This window comes from Hoplias malabaricus, chromosome 10, assembly GCF_029633855.1.
Source record: "Hoplias malabaricus isolate fHopMal1 chromosome 10, fHopMal1.hap1, whole genome shotgun sequence".
NCBI lineage: Eukaryota > Metazoa > Chordata > Actinopteri > Characiformes > Erythrinidae > Hoplias > Hoplias malabaricus.
Window position 1 is genome coordinate 33,979,003 of NC_089809.1, and position 25,459 is coordinate 34,004,461.

A 25,459-nucleotide genomic window follows, 5' to 3' on the forward strand; every position below is an offset into this window, starting at 1 on the left:
GTCAACACATCCAAGGTCATAACGTGCTGACAATTCCTGTCCAAGTCACACTGACCAATTCCCTTTCATACACCTGCTAAACAAAGTGATAAAGTTAATTAATAAACATTTTCACAGTTAGCTTTTTACTGGTAATCTGTTGTTCAGGGCGGCACAGTGGCGCAGCAGGTAGTGTCGCAGTAACACAGCTCCAGGGGCCTCTAGGTTGTGGGTTTGATTCCCGCTCCGGGTGACTGTCTGTGAGGAGTTGGTGTGTTCTCCCCGTGTCCACGTGGGTTTCCTCCAGGTGCTCCGGTTTCCTCCCACAGTCCAAAAACACACGTTGGTAGGTTGATTGGCGACTCAAAAGTGTGTGAGTGAATGTGGGTGTGTGTGTGTGTGTGTGAGTGTCCGTGTTGCCCTGTGAAGGACTGGCGCCCCCTCCAGGGTGTATTCCCGCCTTGGGCCCAGTGATTCCAGGGAGGCTCTGGACCCACCACGACCCTGAATTGGATAAGCGGTTACAGATAATGGATGGATGAATGGATGGATCTGTTGTTCACTTAAAAATGTTGTATAATGTAAATAAGCTTCTTTACCTTGCGTCTGCCTTAACACATTTTTTTCAGAGACAACACTAACAGTATTAAAAAAATGTTCAGGAAAAAAGCGTAACTGAGTAGTAGTTGGCTCAGATAGCTTCATTAACTTCACAGCTGCTAGCCATGATAAAAACCAGTGTAGACAACGAAGAGAAGTTAGTCATGAAAGCATGAAACTCGGTTTGAAAAAGGGGATTTCTCTCCAGTGATGTGAGAGGTGGACTCCGGGTCAGGTGTTACTCTCAGTTCTGCTCTGCTTAAATTAGCCCACAAAGACCTCAGCTGTGTGGTTCCCTCAGACAATATAGTTCTAATTAAATACACACCCTGTGGTGTTCTGTTTTAATGGCCCCAAACACACTACCGGGTTTTTCCACACACCTGCCTCACTGTGATGGAAAAAATAAAACATAGTTTGCCATTATCAGCCATTTGCACTGTGTATATTCATCTCCTAAACGTACACTTTTAACGATGTTATTTATACCCGATAACTCAAATATCCAACTTTTTAATATTTCAGTGACTGTTCTCAAGCTGCTCCATGTTCAGGAACAATAAAGACGACACCCTCTAAATCTGAATAATAAAACATCTGAGGCACAGTGAGGGCTAATCATTTTTCCCATCTGACCATTTTAGACAGGAATCCATTATCAAAGGCAATTCAAGTTAAGAGATATGTTCTTTAAGCCAGCCTGATAATTGCTCTTTTGAAAGCTGGAAAAAGCACAGGCGTGCTGCCGATTCCCTAAGTGCTCTCCTCCCTGTGTAGTGTATAATTGGGTGAGATTTGAGAGAGGGAAAAGAGCAGGACACAAAGAAGGTAATTACGCATTCATCCACCATAACACTGATTTAGAGAGAGAGAGGGAGGGGGGAGAGTGAGAGAGAGAGAGAGCAGGGAGGGGGGGGGGGGGGTAATCAACCATCTAGGGCCTTCTAGTAGTTCTAGGTGAGCAGTACAGAATAAGTGGCATAAGACAAACAAGAAAGAGGAAGGAAAAGGTGAAAATACAGCTGAAGTCATAGCCTCTTCCTCAGAAGGTGTTATGTGTTTTTGCTGGTCGTTGGACAAGACTCAGATAATGAGACTCCTTATGCAGGTCTTTACTGAGCTGTTAGAACGGCTGTGTTTAGTCCATGGGGTTTTAGTGTTCTAATTCTAATAACAATTTGGTTCTGACATTCCAAAAGACAAAGAATATTTCTTTACTCATATGAAATGGAAGTTGAAGCATGAATTTACCAAATGCTCAATGGTGTCTTATATGTGCAATGCTCTTTTCTTGAAAATATCTGACTTTCATTTATTCATTTGTAACCGCTTATCCATTAAGGGTCGCGGTGGGTCCAGAGCCTACCTGGAATCATTGGGCGCAAGGCAGGAATACACCCTGGAGGGGGCGCCAGTCCTTCACAGGGCAACACACACACACATTCACACCTACGGACACTTTGGAATTGCCAACCCACCTACCAACGTGTGTTTTTTGGACTGTGGGAGGAAACCCACGCGGACACAGGGAGAACACACCAACTCCTTACAGACAGTCACCCGGAGCGGGAATCAAACCCACAACCTCTAGGTTCCTGGAGCCGTGTGACTGCGACACTACCTGCTGCACCACCGTGCTGCCCCAATATCTGACTTTATTCTCAAAAAATATATTTTGTTATTTTCAATAGAGACCCTAAACCACTTCATAATGCTTTCAATTTCATAATGAGTTAAACCCTATAAAATATTTGGAGAATAAGCAGTGATGCTTCAATTTTATAGCACAATTTAAAATGTACTGTAATAAGGACCTTTTCAAGGTGGATTCTGTGAGAACAAATTTTCTCTGTAGGTACTGAATGTGAATAACACGAGTGATCCAGAGTTTTTTTTGTTTTTTTTGAAGCAGTGTCTGTCTGAACTGATTTGAAAGTAATTAATTATCAAAACTAACAAAAGACACAAACGTGTGCTGTGTTGTTATTGTGAGTGAGTGTGGCACTTGTTGGGAAACTGCTGGTCAAGCAAAATGTGCTTATTTGAATTTGAGTTGAGCTGATGCAACATAAATATATAGTGGAGGGAATCTGTTACCCAGAAAACAAAGGCACAACCACACGCGCTCGCTGTAATTGACCAATGAGAGCAGATGCATGTGACTCCCTGGGGATACAACAGGAGTTCCACCCTGAAAATTCACAGCACACTTGCACGCGTGCACACACACACACACCTGACCCTATTACCTCCAGCATGAAATAAACAGTGCAGCATTTCAGAGAGCGAGTAAAACAGGTCCTGCTAACACACTTACATACACACACACACACACACACACAACAGCCAATGGGACATGTACTCACATATTATTCCTCAAACTGCCATCCTTCTGTCATACTTTATCTACTTTTGTGCCAGTCAAAGGAGTGTGTGTGTGGGAAGGTCAATGGTGTGTGTGTGTGTGTGGTGAGATAGGATGCAGCTGTATCTTTACTTCAATGAGCCAAGCAGTCTCCAGCAGAGCTGTGTTGATGTAGTCTGCAGTGAGCTCTTTCACATTAATCATGGTGTGGGGGGGGGGGGGGGGGGGAATTATTTTCCCGCATGGCTTCACAATATTCTAATAAAGCTGTGTGTTCATAGGAGCAGATACACATCAGGGGTCAGGGGCGAGTGTGTAGAATACACTTTCACTGCATGGTTCATTTTGCCCATTAACATCTCTATCAATCAATAAACATAGCTGTGAACACAGAGTTGATAAATAAATAAACAGATTACAATGAGAATGGAGTAGACAAATTTATGTTAGTAATTTTCAAATGGAGCAGAAGCATCAGGGCCTCTGGAGCCTTTCAGTGAAGGCCTGATATCACACGCTGAAACTGCTAAAAGTGAAGAAAAATGTGTTCATGTTTTTAGCCACTTACAAAACACAGACAATGATTTAAAATATTAAAATGAATTACTTCATTGTCTGTAACCACTTATCCCGTTCGCAGTGGGTCCGGAGCCTACCCGGAATCATTGGGCGCAAGGCAAGAACACACCCTGGAGTCAATCCTTCTAAATTAAAATTTACAAAGTTAATTTAGACCAGTAAAATGTCTTAATATTAATTAGCATCTGTTTAGTGCTAACATACTGTTAGAATTCACTAAAGCCACTAGAAAATATTAGCTTGGCATTATCATAGAGATGAATTTATTCCTAGCTTTTGACTGTATTTTTAATATTTATGGCACAAAAGGCAGACCTAGATCATTTGTCACTGCTTTCATATTAAGGGGATAATAACACAATAGATATAAACAAAAACAGTTATGAACATAAAGATGTATTGACAGATTAGAAGCACACAACCCCCATTAGCTACACACATAGAGCTTTACATCTCATGCACACACATGCAGGGACATTCACTGTTCTACACACACAATATGTGAACACACATGTAGGACAGTGAGCAAAAATAGCACATAGCACAGCACAGACCTACATTCTGGTAGCAATAGCATCAGACAGACCACTGAACACAGAAGGCCATAAAGCACAACCTGAACATGAAATAGGAGAGAGAGAGAGAGAGAGAGAGAGAGAGAGAGAGAGAGAGAGAGGGAGAGAGAGAGAGAGAGAGAGAGAGTGAGTGTGAGTGTGTTTGAGTGAGAGAAAGAGAGAGTGAGAGAAAGAGAGAGAGAGTGTGAGTGTGTGTGTGAGAGTGAGAGAAAGAGAGAAGAGAGAGTGTGAGAGAGAGAGAGAGAGAGAGAGAGAGAGCATGTAGACAGCAGACTGAGAGCAAGAGGCCATCTGAGAGATTAAATTACCAGTTCAGTCCATACTGAACAATCGATCACTCATACATAGACACACACACACACACACACACACAGTCATGGATGTCCCTGTATTATAGTGCTGCTTTAATAAAGATACTTAAATGGTGGTAATGTAAAATATACACAGGGCTGCCGTGATTATTCAGTCAATTAACTAATAAAGAAACACAAATGTAGCTCTTTTTTTTAAATCATCTTATCACACAATATTCATTTCTCAAATAATATTCTAACAAAGACCTTTTCAAAATGTATGTTTAAATAAATGCATTTTAATAAACTCCAAGTACCAAATTACACAAAATCCCCACAGAATGCTGTACATGCGATCATACATTTTACTGATGTAAGGCCTCTGTGTGTGTCATAAAACAATTAAGGCAGACAAGCCTGATCAATTTTTAAAAGCAAACTGTTGATCAAACTCGAGCCTTCATCTCTGCTTATGCTCTCATCATCCCAGCAAATCAAGCTCATTTTAACAATTCTATTCTGATTACAACCCCCTTCAGACAGGAAATTTCAACAAAATCAAATCTAGATGTATCTTTTCATATTTTCATTCTAAACACAATGGACACCCCTTCCATGTTCCAAAAATAGTGGGTGGCAGAAAGTCATGCTGGTAACCGTTCGGGCATCATATGGGTGATGTCTACTGCTGATCCTGCTTCAAGAATTCACACAAAGTACACAGAGAAATACCATGCTATAACTGTATTATTCAACACTTGTTCTCAGTAAGCATGGAGAATGAGGCATAATAATAAAACATTACAACATATTTTTTCGGACATTGTGAACAAGCTGGAAAAGACAAAACGACATTTCACAGCTGATAACAAAGGCTTTAAAAACGACTGCGGTACTTTTTTTGGTAAAAAAAAAAAAAAGAAACAAGACACAACTGGTGTTCACAAAGAAATGGAATGTAGATGTGTAGGACAGAGATACTGTATACCTGCAGCTCGCATGTTATTTCAGGATGGAAAAAGTCCAGACAAATCTCTTTTAGACGACTAAAAGAGAAAATCTCAATAAAATGACTAACTGTCTTAAAACTGAACAAGACAAAACACTGGCCTCACACTTCCCTCAAGCAGCACATGTAGAAAATAAACGGAATTTAAAATCAACATGTAATGTTTGGCATTCCTTAGATGGAAAGTAGATCTGATTACTGAACAGACTCGGCTAACAAGAGAAACAAGACCATCCTGCCAAGCCAAACAGTCCTCCTGCTAGGCTAAGCAAACCAGCCTGTGTACAGGTCCAAATACAGGACACCTTTCTGCTGAATAAAACACTTTAGGTAATGGCTGCTGACTTCTCCAGCTAAGAGTCATTAGCATTAGCATCTCAATGTACCCACTATCAACATTGATGGATGAGTTCATCACTAAGGTTCCAGGAATGTTGGTTTAACTGATCCAAAATGTGGGCCCAAATAAAAGGCAGTGTCTACTGCAGAATAGAAAGGAAAGTATACATCATTTTGGGTGTGGGTTTCTCATTGGAAATAAGGGAGGGGAAAGATGTTTACTGCAGTGCAATTTTTACAGAAGTTCTGAACAAAAAGAAGAGGAGAGGACCATCTGACATGGCCATGAGATTACACCAGAAAAGATACAAATCAGCAACGACAAAACTCTTTCAATTCTAGAGTTCGGTTACTCACATATGAAATGAACAGCTCCTCTTGGGAATCTTACATCTACCCTTCTGGAAGCTTCTATGACCCTCCATTTGCATTTAGCCGTCATGATGGGCTTGGATACCTCAAACTCCATTAGTTTTAATGAGAGGCCCTTAGTCAGGATAATGTCCATTAACATCACTTAGTGGGGTCTGTTAGCGTGCTAATATCCCCAGCAGAGTCTCTAAAAATGCTCTACCGTACAGGGAAGCAACATTTAGTGTGCCAGAATGTGCAGTGCATTATTGGTTTTAGGGTATACACTTTTTATTTCTGATGTTATATTCATTAAAGTTCTACACCTTTGTGATTGAAGAGCAACCACCAGTCCTACCTCTGCTGGTCCTGCATGATTCACCAGGCGGCTGCGGCCTTTATTTATGTTACATACTCCTCTTTTAAGCTTAACAAAAGACACACTGATTTCATCTCAGAGCACCACACGTACTACGCAACCTCCCTCTCTCTCGGGACTAATTACCCACTCTGCTACACTCACTGTGGTAGGATGTGCCATAAACGACACCTGCTCTGTATTGACATGATAAATACAAAGCAATAATAATCAAGAATGTCTCTAGAGTACCTTAAGTGTGTAAATAATCACAGTTCAATACCTCCTTATCCAGGAGCATTATTTTATACAAACAAATGGGCAGTGAACAAGCAGCATGAGTATGAGCAGCAAGCAGGTTCCCTCTAATTAATGCCATACATAAATGTCAAGACATTTATGGCTGCTGCTAATTTGTGGGCGACATATTAACACTTGTGCTAGTGATACTCATCTCTAGCTCTATACAACACAAGCCACTGCTTCACAAAGAAAAGCACGTTGTTTAGTGGAAATTGCATTATTATTTTGCTCATTTTGAGCCATGTGCCTTCAAGTCACAAACCTGAACAGAGTCTGTGCCAGGTTACCCCTTGCAGAGCAGCCATCTTGGCCTTTAGCAGAATGGATTTCTGCACATGCTCAGTTTGATATTAAATAATGACACAATAATAAAATGGTGCAATGCTTGACTCAATGCTTGCCATTTTTACATTTACATTACATTCAAATCTACATTTATATACAAGTGAATCAGTCTTGTATTAAAACACTTTTACTCACATAAGAAGAAAAGAAATATCCCCAGACAGACACGGATACATGTCACAATATTGACCCAAACACAATAACCTAAGATTCAGGGTCAGTTCTCGCCACAACACTTAACTGTAGCAACATAACAGTTCTCATGCTGGTTAAACATGATACACACAGTGTTCCCAAATACAGCTGTCCCCTGTGCAGCCTGGCACACACTCAGGTCAGCGCATGCCTCGAGCATGTGAGTCACGTTCCAATCTTAATCTCATTTTTTCCTGATGTGATGATGCGACAGAAACAGGACGTGCTGGCTGTCATAGACATCTTCTGTGAGGTGGATTAGAGGAGAAGTAATATACACACAACCCATGGGGAATTTTCTCATTGTTTTGACTTTCTGCTGCCTGGCATTACAATCATTTATTAATTATTTGAATATTACGGAGCGGTATGGTGTATTTTTAGAGATGTGGATGATATCTGAGTGACTGCTTAATAATTGCTTTTAAAAAACACTAGGTACGATTATGTATTTTTGCTCCTGCGCTCCACCTACAGTTGCAGAGTTTAATTCACTTTTACATCACTGCCCTGAAATAAAGGGAGATGGCTTCCTACCCTCCTCCAAAAGTTACATAGTACAGGTTCTGCAGAGCTGAACACAGAGAAGCAACAGCAGTGGCTCTATTCTCTTTATCAGTGGAGCATCACAATGATTTTGAAACTGCAAAAGATACAAAACAATGTTTGCAACTTATTTACATTGCTATATTTGTAATATTACAAAAATACATTTTATGATTTATTTTGAAATGCAAATATAGTCAAAAGTAGTGGCTATACTTCCAGTATAAAAACATTAGGTTGAGGGCGGCACGGTGGCGCAGCAGGTAGTGTCGCAGTAACACAGCTCCAGGGACCTGGAGGTTGTGGGTTCGATTCCTGCTCCAGGTGACTGTCTGTGAGGAGTTGGTGTGTTCTCCCTGTGTCCACGTGGGTTTCCTCCGGGTGCTCCGGTTTCCTCCCACAGTCCAAAAACACAAGTTGGTAGGTGGATTGGCGACTCAAAAGTGACTGTGAGTGTGACAGTGAGTGAATGTGTGAGTGTGTGTGTTGCCCTGTGAAGGACTGGTGCCCCCTCCAGGGTGTATTCCAGCCTTGCACCCAGTGATTCGAGGTAGGCTCTGGACCCACCGTGACCCTGAATTGGATAAGTGGTTACAGATAATGGATGGATGGATGAAACATTAGGTTACCAGCATTGGTGAGGCTCTGAAGGATGACATATTATTGTATCTCAATGGCACAGGGTTAATGTGTTTAACTGTTAAATATTAGAATCTGTATACAAACATATGTATCAAATATCTTCAAAGTTTTTTCCTAGTATTCCTCTTTTTACTCCTGTTTTCTTTCTCAAGGTAAGCACATTGTAAAAGCTGGTTCTTCCCATGAATCAGAAAACATATTCAGACTTCTCATGATTTCCATGCAATGAAAACAAAGGTCATCAGTGAAATCATCTGACTCTAGCTATAGGCAAACTTGCGAAATTCAGAATCTTTCTTTGATGGTAGGAGCTGCAGTGTCAGTACTTATTATCAGGGTCACCAGTACATACACGCATGAATGAGAGAATGATGAAAGGCTGACGTAATGAAGACTGACATATTCACTGACTCACAGTAATCATGGGGAAAGTCAAAAACAGCTAGGGGCTACAGTTACTCTGCTGTTTGTGCTCAGAGGACTACAAACAAACTACCTCATTTAGAGCAAGCACAAGGAACAAGCCAAAATAAAAACATGCTCCGCTTGTCCCATCTAATGGAAATGTAGGGAAGGAGCTGTAAGGGGCTATCGTAAAACATGAACCATCAGGGTCACTGAATAGAGCAAGACATTGAAAGAAAGAGGAAGGATGAGGACATGATATCACGGCCACAGGCCCCACACACCTCCTTTTAGAATAAGATGTGACGGCCACTCTGGGAAGGGTGTGAACATGTGGCACTGACAGACATGTTGACCTGACAGTGACACAGCTTTAAGGGACTTTCCAAAATTACCAATACCACACAACGTTGAGAAGCATAATACATGGACACTGCAGAGATTTAAAAGGCCATAGTTATCACCAGTCCCATTATAAATACAGTAAAAGTAAATAGAATTATGAAGTAGGAACAGCTGTCAGGTTAGACAAAAAAGCTGTTATTTCTTCTTTAGTAAAACGATTTCTAAATGGTGATATTACATTTATTTGGAAATTTAAACAACTAAGAAACCACATACTGATTTATCTGATTAAAAAAATCAATAACACGCACTTGTCGATCTGAATTCCATTCACAATGTGAAGTCTCCACACTATCAGATATATCGACAAAGGCAGCATCCAGCTTCTTTTATGTAGCAGGCATAAAACTTTAATTCCACATGCTGCTAGATAACTATAGCCAACTCTGATATGGACATATTGAATCTACTCAGCAAACCCATATTAACGAGTAAGATGAGGGCAAAGGCAAAATCTATAAATGCATTGCTGACAACGTGGTACGGAGTACGGTCAATATGTGCTCTCTCGATATAATCTACTAACTCTCACAACAATTTTTTTTTCCAGAGAACTGAAAAGCTAGTTGCTGGAAGAAATATGTAGATGGTAAGTGTGATTATATAAAAAAACTAAATATTATACATATACACACACACACACACACACACACACACACACACACACACACACACAATATTAATCAACCTTCCACAAGGTAAAATATTTCCATTCCGTCACACATTCATTTTGCTCTTTTCAACGAACTCTGTATCTTTAACTTGTGAGATGTTAAACCCGTCCATGATTTCTGAACTTTGGTTCTCTCCAGGAGTCGGTCCATGTTCACACCAGATTTGTTGGTAAAAAAGGCTGCATTATTTAGAACTGCCCTCTGTCTAAATCAGAACAGAAGCAGAGACAAACACATGAAGTCAATAAAATGTCATGATGTAAACATTGTTTACAGCGGATTCAGATCTTTGTGGTATATATCACACACTAAATGATGCCAAGTTCTCTCTGTTTAAATTAAAAATGAGTATTTTGAAGTATCGCTCCAGAGCTGGTGAATGAGTGTACTGGAGAAAAAAGACATGCCTCGACTCTGCCTTGTAAGCGCTGGCATCATTGCTAGGTTACATGAATTTTGCGGAGTGATCCCTGAACAGCTATTATCGTGTAATACTGGCACTCCTGGAACGTCTCTCAGCCAATCACTTTGCAGGGTCGGAACCAACTGTGGTATCATTTGTTTTTGATTTAATTAGCTTTTCTGTAAAGCTTCTTTGTGACACCGTCAGGGTGTACATTGCACTGTACAAATAAACTTAACTTAAAGTTATAGTTTAAAATGAATATGCTTCAAAGACAATCATGTTAGATATTACTCTTTATCTCATTCACTGGTGTTTCCACAGAGCCCTCAGTGTTTCTTTTCCATGCCAGTTGTCAGGGTATGCAAAGTCCATTGTTTGCCCAGACCAGCCTGCAGCCTCCCTTATCTTCATGCTAGCAGCTGTGTGAGTGCTGGTCAAAGGCCACTGTGAGAAGGCTGACACAGACTTGTTTAAATGACTGGCCACTTCTAGTTTGCCCCATTATGATTGGTTTTTTTGAGATGGATAAGCTTGGTTGCTGTTGTGGAACCCATTAGAGTGGGAATTAGGTCTAGGGCTTATTGGAACAATGAGCAAAAACAAAGCAGTCAGGACAATGTTAGAATATTTGATTATACATATATATTTTCTGTAAAAAGGGCAGTTTCAATAAAAATGTTAGTGCCATGAAGCATCCCATGGATGAATCTTAGTAGTGCACAAATAGGAAATATTCCCTTATCCTAAGAAGAAACAGATTAACCAATTTGTACCAAAATGATAGCACACCTGTCACAATAAGATTGAAAAGATACAAAACAAATAAGCAGTAACAGACACCACATTATAAACTAGAAACAACTTGCTTTAATTATTCCCATTGTAATAAAATATAAAAACACATGCTTGTGTTATGTGTCAGCTTGATTACTCCATGCCTCATTCTTCCATAATTTAGTCATTCTCCTCAAATGCATCATTTTAAAAACAGGTTGAGTGAGTCTCTGGAATAATATTTAGTGACAAACTCACACCCCCAGAAATTCCTGCTTCATTTAAACTATTCATCTATATAAGGGAACTACAGAGTAGAGGAAGGATGTGGGGAAGAATAGACTAACATGCCTTATAAAGAGTGAGTGTACAGCTAGGCATGGTGTCTGTCTTCACGAATAGCACCGCCACAACACACAACTTCCTGTATCATGTGACATCATACGTAGTGATGCAAGAGACTTCTGTCAGCTTGGTTTGCATATCACCCATACACAACACTCACACACACACAAACACACATTACAGGAAGTATAACTCTGCCCACACATGCTGCATGCTCTTTCATGTACTTCTGAATCATAAATATATTCAGATATTTTACAGAGTGTTAACCAGTTTATGTGAATATTACATAAACTGATTATAACTGTTTAGTCCATATGCAGACCGTCAAGCCTTAATAAGAGACGGAGGCCTGTTCCATCTAGCCCTGGATTTACAGTATGTCTGACCTCCAAACACAGGTTAGGTTTAAGATTGAAAAGCTCTTTGACCAATTAGTGTGAGCTTCTATCCAATCAGTGACAGCCTTTTAGTGGAAGTGGACCTTTCAGGTCTTTGTAAGCTTTAAAAAATACAGAAAGCATTTATTACTACAATAAGCAGCAACATGGTGAGTATCTTTTTATCACTATTGATGCTTTCAGTAGATTAATGAAGTACAATACCTTTGTCCCTTCTTTGAAATATAATCTTCGTTAATCCTGTCACATGATAAACATAAATGTCACACATGAGTGTCCATGCAGGTGTGGGCTACTGACACTAATAATCTACAAAGTTAACTACCTTTGTAAAATGTGCATCCAGCCAAAAACACTTTGCATAAATGCTCTGGCTTTAGCTTGAGGCTAAGGCTTCCATCAAAACGGGATTTGATTTTTATCAAAGCATGCACAGCTCTTAGGGATCAAGAGATACTGATATAATTTTACTGCTATAATAAACTCTTTACAGAAGTGTGATAAATAATGTAAAGCATGTGACTGTTGGACATATGTTGTATGTTCTCAATATGAGTTTCTATTTGACAATCAGCCTGATGTTAGATTTCCCAACAGACCAATTAGGAGAAACAGGAAAGGCATGCCACATGGCTTGAAAGAATTGTAGTCACAAGACAGGTCCCACTAGCTTAACAGCCATGCCGGTGCTGATTTGTATTTCAGAGCAATTATTGGCCAGTGCTTGAGAGTTTACTCTTCAGGGAAGGGTTTAAACGTGTTGTTGTAACATTTTTAACACTTGTGAAGGTTTGATTGCACTCAGCCAACTTTGTAGGGTGCTGATGTTGGACGAGAAATAAAAATTAAACCCTATAAAGGTTTTGGACAGTGTGCCACAACTACAGTCCCACTGCTCCACAGCTCAGTGCTGGATGGTGTTATACATCTGAAGCCCACACTAAGAGCATCCAGTTCCATTGGCAGTTGCTTTTTATTTAGCATTTAGCATTGTGTGTGCATCACTGAACATTAGCACACAGTACACTTTAAGGTAGTCTACTTCTCTAATTAGAAGGGGTGTCACATTTGGACACTGAATATATCTTATCAGTGTTAATACGTAGCTAGCTAAATTACTAGCTTTAACTTTTCTAGCTTTTCCATTAACTTCCTACATTTTTTTCACAAGTAGCACTTAGCATGGCAAAACACAACATTGTTTATTTACAGAAATGTGCCATGCCCTGTTCGTGTGGCTTGCTGAAATTAAACTGTCTGCCTTATTGTCTCTGCTCGTCCTCAGCTCCTCATCCACCTGCAACAGGCTTTTTCTTGCTGAGAGTCAAGGCAAGGCACAGCTAGAGACCCAGCCCCAGTGGGAGTTAAATACATAAAGGGGGATGAGTTGAGAGACCACAGACTGAACTGAGTGAATGGGGGCAAAAGGAAGAAATGCCTGAGTACACTGAACAAACTAGTTTTATGGATGTAATCACAGTATAATAAATCATTTGATCTGTTGTTTATCTTTAACATATTTACAATCAATTCTCTATATTTAAATGAGCCACACCGTGTCTGAACTGGAAATAATGTAGGTTTTGTGATACGAGGGAGAGCAGTGAATGTTGAGACATTAGTTAGGGTTACTGGGGGTAACTTTAATTGTTTTACACCAGAAGCAAGTGCTGAAGCTGAATAGAGCATAACTGTGATCTGTGTCACTAGACGAGCTGACAGCTGGCAGTATTCAAAATGCACTCTTTTTCTGTTTATATAATTTTTGGAAGTCTTTGGAAGATAAAAGGTGCATTCACTGTACACACCAGCTCATTGGTAAAATGATATAGTGTTTTATTTTTATTTAATTTACGGAAAAACGTGAAACCTTTCATATTACTTCACGATTTTAATCAAATATTTCCTCACCATTTGCTAGCTCTTCCCTCTGCGTGCTAGAACACAGTCAAATGCGTTTACAAAGCCCCAGTGTTGGTAAAAGGGGGGCAGAAAAAAAAATGTTCATGGTCTGGTACGCTAGGATTTCTCGCTCTCTGCTCATGGTAGAAGGCATCTGGAGTTTTTAGACAAAGTAGAGAACCAAGATTAGGATATTGCTCTATTCCTGCTCCATAGGTGGGTAATAATGACTTATTTTTGCTGTTTATTATCACTGAAGGTGGAATGTGTCAAAATTTGGGAAACGTAGTTGAGTTACAAATGAGTTTCTGTGGTAATTCAAACGTGGACGTGGACCATCTGAAAGTAAACAAACCAGAGAATTTCCCCACCATTGTAGACGCTCAGCCCACAAGTAGATGGAGATTCTGATACTTTATGTGTTGAGCTGGCCTCACTGTCAGGATTCAGCCAGATGCAGTCTAACTGACTCTCTGTATATCCTTGTATATACACTTCGTTTTATTCTGGCTCTGGTACTGGTCCAATGTGAAAGACTGCCTCCTTCTACACGTCCAAAACATCAGACTTGTGATTGGTCCTTTGTCGTGTCAACTATTTTCTATAAAACAAAAGTAACACTCCATTTTACACTGTGAAACAAACCTGGCATAATTCTACAGTGCTATGTATTTAGAAAGGTAAGCTAAAATAAAGAGAAATGAGTGCATTCAACCATTTAAGCAGCTACTACTGCCAAGTGAAAGGCCTATTTTCCTTATGTCGACCAGTACTTAGTTTTCACTAACCAACTCAGGAATGCTCACTTGTCAGCGCTTTAGAGAAAGTAGACTGAAAGAACTACAGCTGATTCATTAAACATACAAAGGCATTTTCACACAAACTATAGCACTCTCTCTCGTGCTCACTCTTTCAGGTATTAACATATAAATAGCTGTCCAGGAAGCTTAGGGGAACTCCAAACAAATGCTGGCATTGACTAGCAGCATGAGGAAGGCAGCATCACCCTTCTCTGGTGGGTCCCTTGATGGTTTCATACACACTGATTCAGTATGCCCAGTTACAGGAGTTGGTCACTGCACTCTCAGGCAAGAGGAGGTGAAATGAAGGAAGATTTTGGGGCAGGAAAACTGAAAAGCTGATGTTCTGGGTTTTGCGGATTAGCAACAGTTTTCATCTGAATGATTGCATATTTTTCTACTCCTTAACAACTTAGAAACACTTTAGTGCCATTTAGAACATCTATTGCCCTTCTTTAATAACCGCGTAATAACTGTCACCCTGTCACATTTGTTTTAATGTGTAATATTATTGTCTACCAGGTCTCAACATCACAGATCAGCCATAAGATTATTACAAAATCCCTGTTATGCACTCATTGCCCATTCTCTTTGTTGCATTGTTACAGCTGGATCAGACACAGCAGTGCTCCTAGAGATTTTATACACCTTAGTGTCACTCCTGGACAGAGAATAGTCCACCAACTAAGAATATCCGGCCAACAGCGACCTGGGTCCACTGATGAAGGACTAGAGAACAACCAACACAAGTCATATCTGCTCTGTGTTGGCCCTGACCATTGAAGAACAAAGTAAAACGGCAAATAAAGTCTGAAATTATCAAACTACAAAGGGCTCCTGTATGGCGAGTGGAGCTAAGTGAAAAAATGGCAGTGGGTATACAAACAAAAAGTCATAAATGTGAAGCTGTTAAATAAAAACACTTACAATTCAAACCGTGTCTTTGCTTGTATGTTGTAGTGCAACTAGTAATGAAGGCACTGTGCTTCTTTTTGTAGTTACAATTGCATCTTAGTAATATGGAAAGAGTGAAAATTCTGTGGCAGATTTTAATTGGCTAAGGGGAACCTCACCAAAGTTTCTGAATGTATTGATGACGTCACATCCGTTGCAAAAGCATTCAATTCTGCCTCTTTCCTCCATTGTGCCTTTGAGTGCATGGGTTCAATGTAAGTCAAAGTAATCTTGAGGCAACCACACTTGGGCAAGTGAACTAAAAATAACTTTGACATTTTTACTACTGGACTGAGTACATACTCCAATTAACAAGCACATCATGGAGAAGCAGAAAAGAGCAAGAGCAAAGCAGAATGACAGGGCAATGCCCCAGGATTAACAATGTTCTGTAAAGCAATTTCACAAGGAACAAGATATTACTGCCTGCAGTCATCCATCATACATATACGTACATATATGTTGAGCTTGGAACAAACTCCCAAACATCTGAGGTTCTGCTTATTTTCCACAAAAAAGCAACTAAGTTCCTAAAGCCTTACTGTACTATAGAGGATAATTTGTTGACCAAAAGTTTAGGGGTGTACATGGATCAGCCCTCCAAGGAGGCACTCTATTATTAGACCCCCCCTTCAGTCGGGATGAACCGGCATCTGTTGCATATGCATTAGCCACTGGCCAGCAGGAAAACTCAACCTGGCCAAGCTATGAGGAGTAAAGCAGCCATATCACACTGAGGAAATCAAAAACAACATCTGCAGATCCACAATGAAGGCAAAGCAAAAATAAAAGATGGATAAATACACACATTTTCAAGTTTGAGAATTGTTGTTTCTAGAAAGACACATATTCTTTGCTTTATATGATTAACTGTACTGTTATTATGAATCCATTTAAGCGTTTGGGAGTGTGTGGTTATGACAGTGGTCATGTCAAGGGGAAAAGTAGAGAATGGCAGATATAGATATGGAACATCTCTCCTGCGGTGGTACTGTACAGCTGCCCAGAGACAGTCTATTTTGATCGAGGCTGGGATGGGCAAATGAATTAGCTCAGGGTGACCAGGAGTCACTGAAAACAAGATAAAACGTTGCCAAAATCATTTTATTTCAAAGAAAATCTTTTAGTTTATCACTGCACTAAAAGACCCAAGTTAAATACAATCTACATTTGAAAGACAGCAACAAAAATTAAGATACTATGACTAATATCACAGTTAAAACTACTTCTGAAAGACTCTATGCCCTCTAATCCCCTCAGAGTCAAGGCATGTACACTGTCAGAAAACAAAATGTCCTGTCCACAGACAGTGTAAATGTCTCTTCTAAAGGCACAGCAGTGGTCTTAAACTCCTCTTGTTCAAAAGGAATATTAATTTTCTCTTTTTTTTAATAGAAAAACAAAAATAAAAGTCTGAAGTTGATAAATGATGGATCATTTCAACTTCAAAATCTACAATTAAAATAAAATATGGTACAATTATTTTCCCAAATGAAGGGATCAATTGCAGGTTCCACCAGAGTGAAGGTGAAAGTTACCTACACAGTGACAGTACTGAGAGAGCAGGCTCTGGTGCATGCTAATGTATTCAGGTTACATGTCATGTCCTCCAGATTATTATAAATTACAGCCAGTAGAATCAATTATTAGACATCAATACAAACATATTCTCTGATTTGACGTGATTTCAGACATTGAGATCAAGACTGGCTTCAGCTTTCATGTTTTTCATGTTCTAAATAATACACAGTGGTTTTCCTCTGAACTGAAACAGCCCCCAAAAATCAGTCTGCTGAGTTATTTGAGTGCAGTTGTGTGCATAACATATCAAGCCCCTTCGCCTTGGCTTTAATAGGTTGCACGCAGATTTAATTTGAAATTTGAACTGAAATTTAATTACGGGCAGTGGTTTCCAAGAAAGAAGACAAATAAAATGCCCTCACACTGCCCACTATTACAAACAGTGTGTTTTTAGATTTATAACATTAACCTCTGTCTGCTTAACTATTTCTACTGTAGTGGAATCATTTAACCATTATTAGCTACAGTACTGTAATATAGAAATGTGTGCTGCATGGTTCTTTTAGATGGGGTTATAGTGAGATTTTTGAGGGTCAATAAATGCAAGGAGCACTGCACCATCTTGTCTTCTCTTGGGGTTTTTCCACTTCCTGCATCTTCATGTCGCTAAGCAACAGCTGTGTCATAACCATCAATCAGTCTTGCTAGCTAGCTATTGTTCAGATACGTACAAATGCAAAGTTACTAGCACTACTATAAAATAAAACTGAACAAAATTAGCTGCATTTTGTTTATGATATCAGCCACTAAATAAAGCAACCATTCATTTTTCCTCCATTACTAGCGTCATTGAAGGCCTGCTTATACTTGATCCGATTGGTCAGCCAAAAATAACAGACGTGATCCAAAAGACGGACCACTTTGAATATGTTTTCAATTTCAGGAGTCTACAGAAGTTTACACAAAAGGCTGCTGTGCAGGAGGCTCAAAGGGAGAGAATCCTGGCATGCAAAACAGAGCACAAACGTCACAGTCAGTGTCAATTTACTGTCATTCCTCACCGGAGTGTTTGTTATGGTGCTACATTGACCCAGAGGACCAGCAGACAACGATACAAAATGCGACAAGTACAACAAATACAGACAGTATTCTATACAAACAAAACATGTCTCTCTCACTGAAGATAACTGGAAGTGTCTGAGTCCACTATAAACCTCTACAGGGTAATCCCCTGTAGCCATATCACATCATCAAGGCTGGCACTGTCCATGACTACGTTTAACTGCTTTGTTCATTTTCCTCTCACAGTATCCATCATCATGGCTGCTTTGTTATCCCTTTCATACCATTCAATGCCTTCCAAGTTCACATTCCTGGTTTGGGAAAGGATAGCTGATTAGCTTATCGACACACTGCACAAAGCAAACAGTCTAACAGTGTGAAGATAATGACCGTCCCACACCCTGGAAAGGGGAAACTGATTTGCATCCAACCCAGCCTTCAGGACTCTGCAGTCATGCCTTCTGTGGAGCTGTTGGAACAGCTACTCACTAAGTGTACAGAATGGGTTCTAAGACAATTCCAAGTCAAGTGATGCAAGAGGGGTTATGATAATGTTATAATTACCACCATGCAAACAGTGCCGCAATAACTGGTGCATGTGTGTTTGGGTGTGTTTTGGTTTTTTTTAACCAGCCTTGTAGCTTATCCAAAGGAATAACAGGTGTGGTAATGCCATGATCAAAACGATGCTCCTGACTTACATGGTTTACAAAAACACCAGGTTTAATTTTCTCACAACAAAAATAACTAAACAATTTCCTTTTTTAATAAACTATTTTTGCACAATAAAACCTAATAAAACAAAATAATATTGCCTGCAGAATAATTGTAATATAAATTACAGAATCATGCAAACTACCAGATGTGAGCATTACAGATTTTTTCTTTCCCACTGGCAAAATAATTACCATTTAATTACCAAAGGGGTACACTCTAATATAGTTCTCTAAAGTTCTCTAGGCTACAGAGTAACCGCTTATACACCTACGGACACTTTTGAGTCGCCAATCCACCTACCAATGTGTGTTTTTGGACTGTGGGAGGAAACCGGAGCACCCGGAGGAAACCCACGCAGACACAGGGAGAACACATCGAACTCCTCACAGATATCCACCCGGACCGGGACGTGAACCCACAACCCCATGACCCTGGAGCTGTGTGACTGCTTGTGTACCCCATCATAAAGTGCAATTTATACACTTTATTCATCATTATATTAGAATTGTTGTAGAAATGGAACGGTTAAGTTACAGATAATTAGTAAAATCAGTTATGTAGCACACTGTGTGAAAATTTCATGAAGAATGAACCAATAGAAATGCAAAAATACATGGAATTATATCTTTTTACATTCATTTCTATTGAGGTCTAAGAGGTTAAGTATTCCTTCTCCTGTAAAAGTTACTGTTTTGGACGATACATTTTTTTCATTGCACCGTGAAAATATGGATCATGTGACATAACCATACATCCTGACAATGTTTGAAAAAGTTCTGTTTCCATGTGTGTTTGTCAGGGGTATGCAATCCATGAGAGAATTCCAGCAGTTCCAGTAGCCTCAAGAACATCCACAGTCTTCATTTCATGCTGCAAAAGACTGAGTTAACTACAAGGATGATGGCCATATAAACTATTACACTTCTCTAGATACAATATACCGAAGGAGAATGTGTATGTAAGGGCAAAATTCCTCTTCCCTGGGACATAATATCCACTTGAATGTGTTATTAAACATCCTAGTATGACCGCAGGTTCGTTTAGCTACTCACAGTGAAGCCCTTGTTTACTCTGTCTTAGACACAGAACGGTAACTGACACTTTTATCAATACAGTATTTCACAATATGACCAGAGCAAACTTTGATTACCCACGCAGATAACCACGCTGAAAAAAATCTTGCACTATGACCAGTACTACAACGGTAATAAACACTAATTATCTCAAGTTCACATTCAGCACATGCCCAATATTACACTTTGAAATATATCACCATAATGTCATTTATAACAATGTCATTTTTGTTTATATTGATACATATTCATCAGGTATTAAATGCATCCAGGACTTTCAACAGAATGCAGTTCTACCTCCAGAGGAGTTACTTTTGGGTCATGGGCATGATCTCAGCTTTAAAGATGAATTATTCTCAGAATCCCACTGTTATTGTCAGCGATTACAGCACACCGGTTGGTCTACCTGTCAATGTTCTGCTTGAGGGACACCAGCCAGTCCAAACATGAGGACACATGGCAAGAAGTAGTCTTGTCATTCCATTAGCAGTCTGACATATATGAATAGTGCACAGCTCAAAAATACCCATGGAAAACTCCACAAAAACATGAGTTTTTTTCTGTACTCACACATACACGAGTAGGAATTTTAGTTCACCTTCTGCTGTTTGTTCAGCCATATTACACATAGCGCTTTTCCACCACCTGGGAAAAATAACGGTTCCAGTTCGCTCGGCACGTTTCCACCAACATAAACTGGTTCGTGAACCAGAAAAATTTGTTCCCAGCCGGAACCAAAGAAGAGTAGGTTCTTTAGTGCGAACTGTGGCTTCACCGTGGGTGGGTTGAGGCTCAGTCACTCAAGAAGGAGCTCAGAGCATCAAACACAGCGTCATCGCACAGTGGAGCTTGACTGGTTCATTTACAAAGCTTCATAAATATAAGCAATAGGAAATAAAACAGGAACATGCTTAGTTTGTGTGTGTTTCTGGGGCTGTGTTTGGCGCAACACCATGCGCATTGGCCAGAGACTCTGCTCTGCGTTGGTTGGTTCACATACATGTATGTGGAATACATGTATTATATCCCACAGTTACAGGAGGACTGCTGATTTGTCTCATTTAATGTGAGTGTGTGTCTTTGCCTGAAATATTGTAAAGGGAAGTGGTTATGAGACATTTTGTGTTGTTAATTGACTATAATTCTTAAAATTCTTAAAATTAAAAGAATTCTGGGTTAAATTAGTCATATCATAATAACACTGACTGCGACCCTGATGTGGATTAAGTGGCAAAGAAGATGATGATAAGGCTGAATTCTCTCAGAATTTGAACTAAGGGCTTTACTGTTAAGAAGTTTATCTCCTACAACAGCTGATGCTTAGAAAACATCAGTTCTCTTCTGCATAAAATTAACTTGCACTGGACTTCTGAGATCCTGCCATAACAACTGATCAGTATACCAGTATCTCACTTACAGATCTTAGTCCTCCAACTCACAGCATTGCTAACATAGAATGACAAACCTTTTCCTGCGTCTACCGCACAGGATGTGTGGGATTGCACCTGCTAATCACCAAAGGCAAGATTGTTTGAACCATCACTGATCTAAAAGAATTGGTGCAAATCTCATAACAAAGGGGAAAAAATAATGTCACGAACGTCTAATACTGATTCACGTCTGAACACTGTCGGTGGTGAAGAAGCTGAGCTCTTTCAATTCTCTGTTTTAAGAGATTCAAATCGGATTTCCAAGAAGAAGTACACTTTACACAGTATCTTACGGCTATGCAAAGTTTTGCCTGGTATTGCCACAGCGAAGGAAGATCTGGAGCCACACCTAAACTGCAACATGTCCACATTGGCTAATACCTGTCAAATGGTACAAGATCAAACATGCATTCCACCTTCGAGCAGGAGATCAGTGAACAACAACAAGGTACTATGAGTTACTGTCCAACAAACGGGTCTATTGTCACAGTAGGCACCACTGGTCTGCTTGGACTACTGCAGACCCAGCCCACACAACCACCAACTGAAATGATGACTGTATCTCTAAATTGCGTTTTTGGGTTCCACTGGCACAGGGCGTTTCCTAGTTAAGGGCGTCCAACATAAGGGCCCTGTAGGTTGGAATTTCTTTTTGCCCCAGGTTCCCCCACCTTTTTGAGTTAGAGTTCAATTGCATCCAATAGGCACACACACACACACACACATCAGAGACAACAATGGTCTCTTTATACTTTATTTACTATTGTATGTAGCTATCTAGGTATCTAACTAATGTATGTAAAACTGCCTGCTTTGAATGCACTGCATTTGTGACGTACATGTTTACTTCCACCTGTTCAGCATCTTAGCTCCGCCCACTTATATTGAAGTTATAAGGAGCACTGGCCTGGATTGCTGTTCTAAATCATAACACTCTGTAGTCCATGAATCTTATAAAAACATCAGAAATGGCACCCTGTATCCTCCTAAGCACAAAAACGGAAAAGCTGGTATAAAGACTGTGTTTTGATGTATTTGTCCCCGTTTCTCACTCACCGAGGGTCTTGACGGCGATCTGAGTGGTGAGGGGCGGGGGCAGGTTGATACAGACCAGGTCCACATCCTGGTGCAGCAGCACGTCGTCGATGCGGCTGGTGTAGAAGGGGACGCTCATTTCGGTGGCGAGCTCCTCGGCCTCCTCCTGAGTGCGGCCCCACAGCGCCTTCACCGAGAAGCCCTCGCTCTGCAGCAGCGGCACGATCACGCGCGCCGTCAGGCTCGTGCCGAACACCCCGACACCGGGCAGCATGGCCTCGCGCTCGCTCCCTGTCTCTCTCTCTCACTCACTCGCTCACTCACTCACTCTCTCTCTCTCTCTCTCTCACACACACACACACACGTCTCTGTCTCTCTGTCTCCCCGTGTCTATCTACCTTATTGTCAGGTCGGCCATCCACCCGCACACAGCGAGCCGCCGCCGCACATTTTCAGCGACAACAACACCGCGCTACACGTCCATTACTCCAGCGTCAGACCCTCACCGCGGAGAAACGGTTGGGAACCATAGCAGCATCTCTCTTACTCTATCTCTCCGTCTCTGAGGCGAAGGACGCGGGCTGCTCCCGCTCGTTTACCGCTCTACAACATCCTCCGGTTCTCCGAGATGAATGAAGAGGCAGAAACAGAGAGCTCCTTTATAGCAACAGCCGTGAAAATGCGGCGCTCCTCCTCGGAGTCCGTCTCTAGTGCTGTGTTGTTGTTACTGGGTCTGTCCGCTCGCCACCATTCACTTCACCGCAGCCGCAGCCGAGCTGCTACGTCACACCCCGAGCTCCACCCGCCCTCTTTTAACCCTTAAGGGTTAAAGGAGTAGTTTATCGACCGTACTCCTGCAAAGTTGTTGCGAGATTTTAAAACGTAAACTCTACATTTTACTCTCATTCTTTTTCAGATGAGACCCCACTACAGCCCACTACACTCTCTGTTAGATGTCGCCGTGACCACGCCCCTGGAAACCGTCGGACTACGCCCTCTCAACGTTAGTTAAACCTGATTAATCTCATTTGAAAGATTTTATAATATTTTAGCAGTATTCTGAAATACTTTGAAATGAGAAATGTAATTTCTGAAAATAATAAAGAACAACAATAATAATAAATATAAACTACAGGTTAGCATAGGTATAAAATAATCGATTTATTCATTCATTGTCTGTAACCACTTATCCAGTTCAGGGTTGTGGTAGGATCACTGGGTACAAGGCAGGAACACACCCTGGAGGGGGCACTAGTCTTTCGCCGGGTGACACACACTCGCACATTCACACCTATGGACACTTTTAAGTAGCCACCGCAACCCTGAACTGGACAAGCGATAATGAGTGAATGAATGAATTAATGAATACAGGCAGCTGAATGTGCCCATAAATCCCTGACATCTCACACGTCTCCTTGGTTCAGTCATATGCTAATTGTGCACTGGTGTTGACCAAGTACTCAATGGTTCTAGGTAGATCCACCACTGCAGCTCTGCCATTGAGAAAGGTTCAAAGTACACTTGCAAATACTCCCAGTGCACCTTTGCTAGTATAAAAGAGGTTAAATAACAGGGTTCAGTTCATCCACCTTTGGTCAGTGATCATTTATACAAGAGCAGTTCTACAAATCTCTCCTCTGCTTCACATAAACCTTCCTGTTGATCCCTGAACCTGGGGTTTAAAGGTCAAATCAGCCCTAAGGCCTCTACAGATAACCTGATGCCTTATCTAAGGAAGAAAAAAAAAACAGCACATTAGCATTGTGATATTTAGGCTTAGCAGAGAGCCACCGAATGTTTACCAGTGGCTTTCGATGAACCCGAGAACCTGAAAATAAATATTATCTGAATCTTTAGTTGTGGCAAGACAGATATGAGATTAGAAGAGAAAAATAAAACCTCTCTCCGAGCCAGACACAAAGCTAGGTTGCTATGTGCCTGTCAATTTCTATTTTAAATAAAGGACCACGTCCCTAATTGTCAATGTCAGTGTATGTTGCGCCACCTGGTGTAGAGTTAGTGACATCAAATACAAGTCGTATCTTTCAAACCGATTCTGCATGGCATTAATCTGTTCAGTTCAAGGTTTATCACCTACACTGTTTCTTATACTTCATTGTCTCTGTCTCTATCTGTACATCTTCTTTTTCAGTGTTTTGTGCTTTAATTTATCCCCTAAATTTCAATATTTTCAAAAGTCAAGCAAACTGTTTGGTCTGATTGTAAGATACAGGGGTTTGTTTAATCCTTTCACACATTTCATTAAAGACCCCATTCAGTTAAAAAATAAAACAAGCGTTTAACCTTATTAGCATTTCCATCTGGTGTTGTTTATAAGCTTGAAAATGCACCATGAATGAAATAAGCAGTCACTACCATGGCTGAGCCTTTCTGCTTTGACAGAGCGGTCTCTAATGCACGGATTCAAATATCTAGGATTTCTGACTTTAAGCCCCTTTTGTACACAATAAACCGCTCTGATAAAGGTGAGAAATGTAGATGAATTGCGTGAAGATAAATTCATAATGTCCTCTGGACTGCTATGGGGTTGCCATTTGGTTGCAGTGGTAACCCAGGGGGGTTGCTGGAGTCTGCCTAGGGGGTTCTTATTATCCCAGGGCTATGGTTTCTCAAATGGATGCTAGGTTGTTCAAAGTGCCATGGTGATGTGATTTATAAAAACACAGCAGTGCTTCTTGTGTTTTTAAATCATTAGGTGTCACTGTGAAAACAAAGTCACCCAGCAACAATGCTGTAATCCTATGTAACACAGTTACGTCCAACTGAGGAATTCATTCATTTATTGTCTGTAACCGCTTGTCCAGTTCAGGGTGGCGGTGGGTCCGGAGCCTACCCAGATTCACTGGGCCCAAGGCAGGAACACACCATGGAGGGGGCGCCAGTCCTTCACAGGGCGACACACACTTACACCTACAGCCACTTTTGAGTTGCCAATCCACCTACCAACGTGTGTTTTTTGACCATGGGAGGAAACCAGAGCACCCGGAGGAAACCCACGCGGACATTGGGAGAACACACCAAACTCCTCACAGACAGTCACCCGGAGCAGGAATAT

The 25,459-nt window shown here is 40.7% G+C and overlaps 1 protein-coding gene across 1 annotated transcript in view; it reads right to left on the reverse strand.

Annotated features, from left to right (window-relative positions):
- The window catches only part of gfod1 (glucose-fructose oxidoreductase domain containing 1), a 35,428-nt gene extending 12,244 nt beyond the window's left edge, over window positions 1-23,184 (reverse strand). The window contains exon 1 of the mRNA XM_066683364.1: window positions 22,405-23,184. Coding sequence (XP_066539461.1) covers window positions 22,405-22,657 — 253 coding nt within the window. The 5' untranslated portion in view covers window positions 22,658-23,184. The remainder of the gene's footprint in view (window positions 1-22,404) is intronic.
- Between the last annotated feature and the right edge of the window lie 2,275 nt (window positions 23,185-25,459).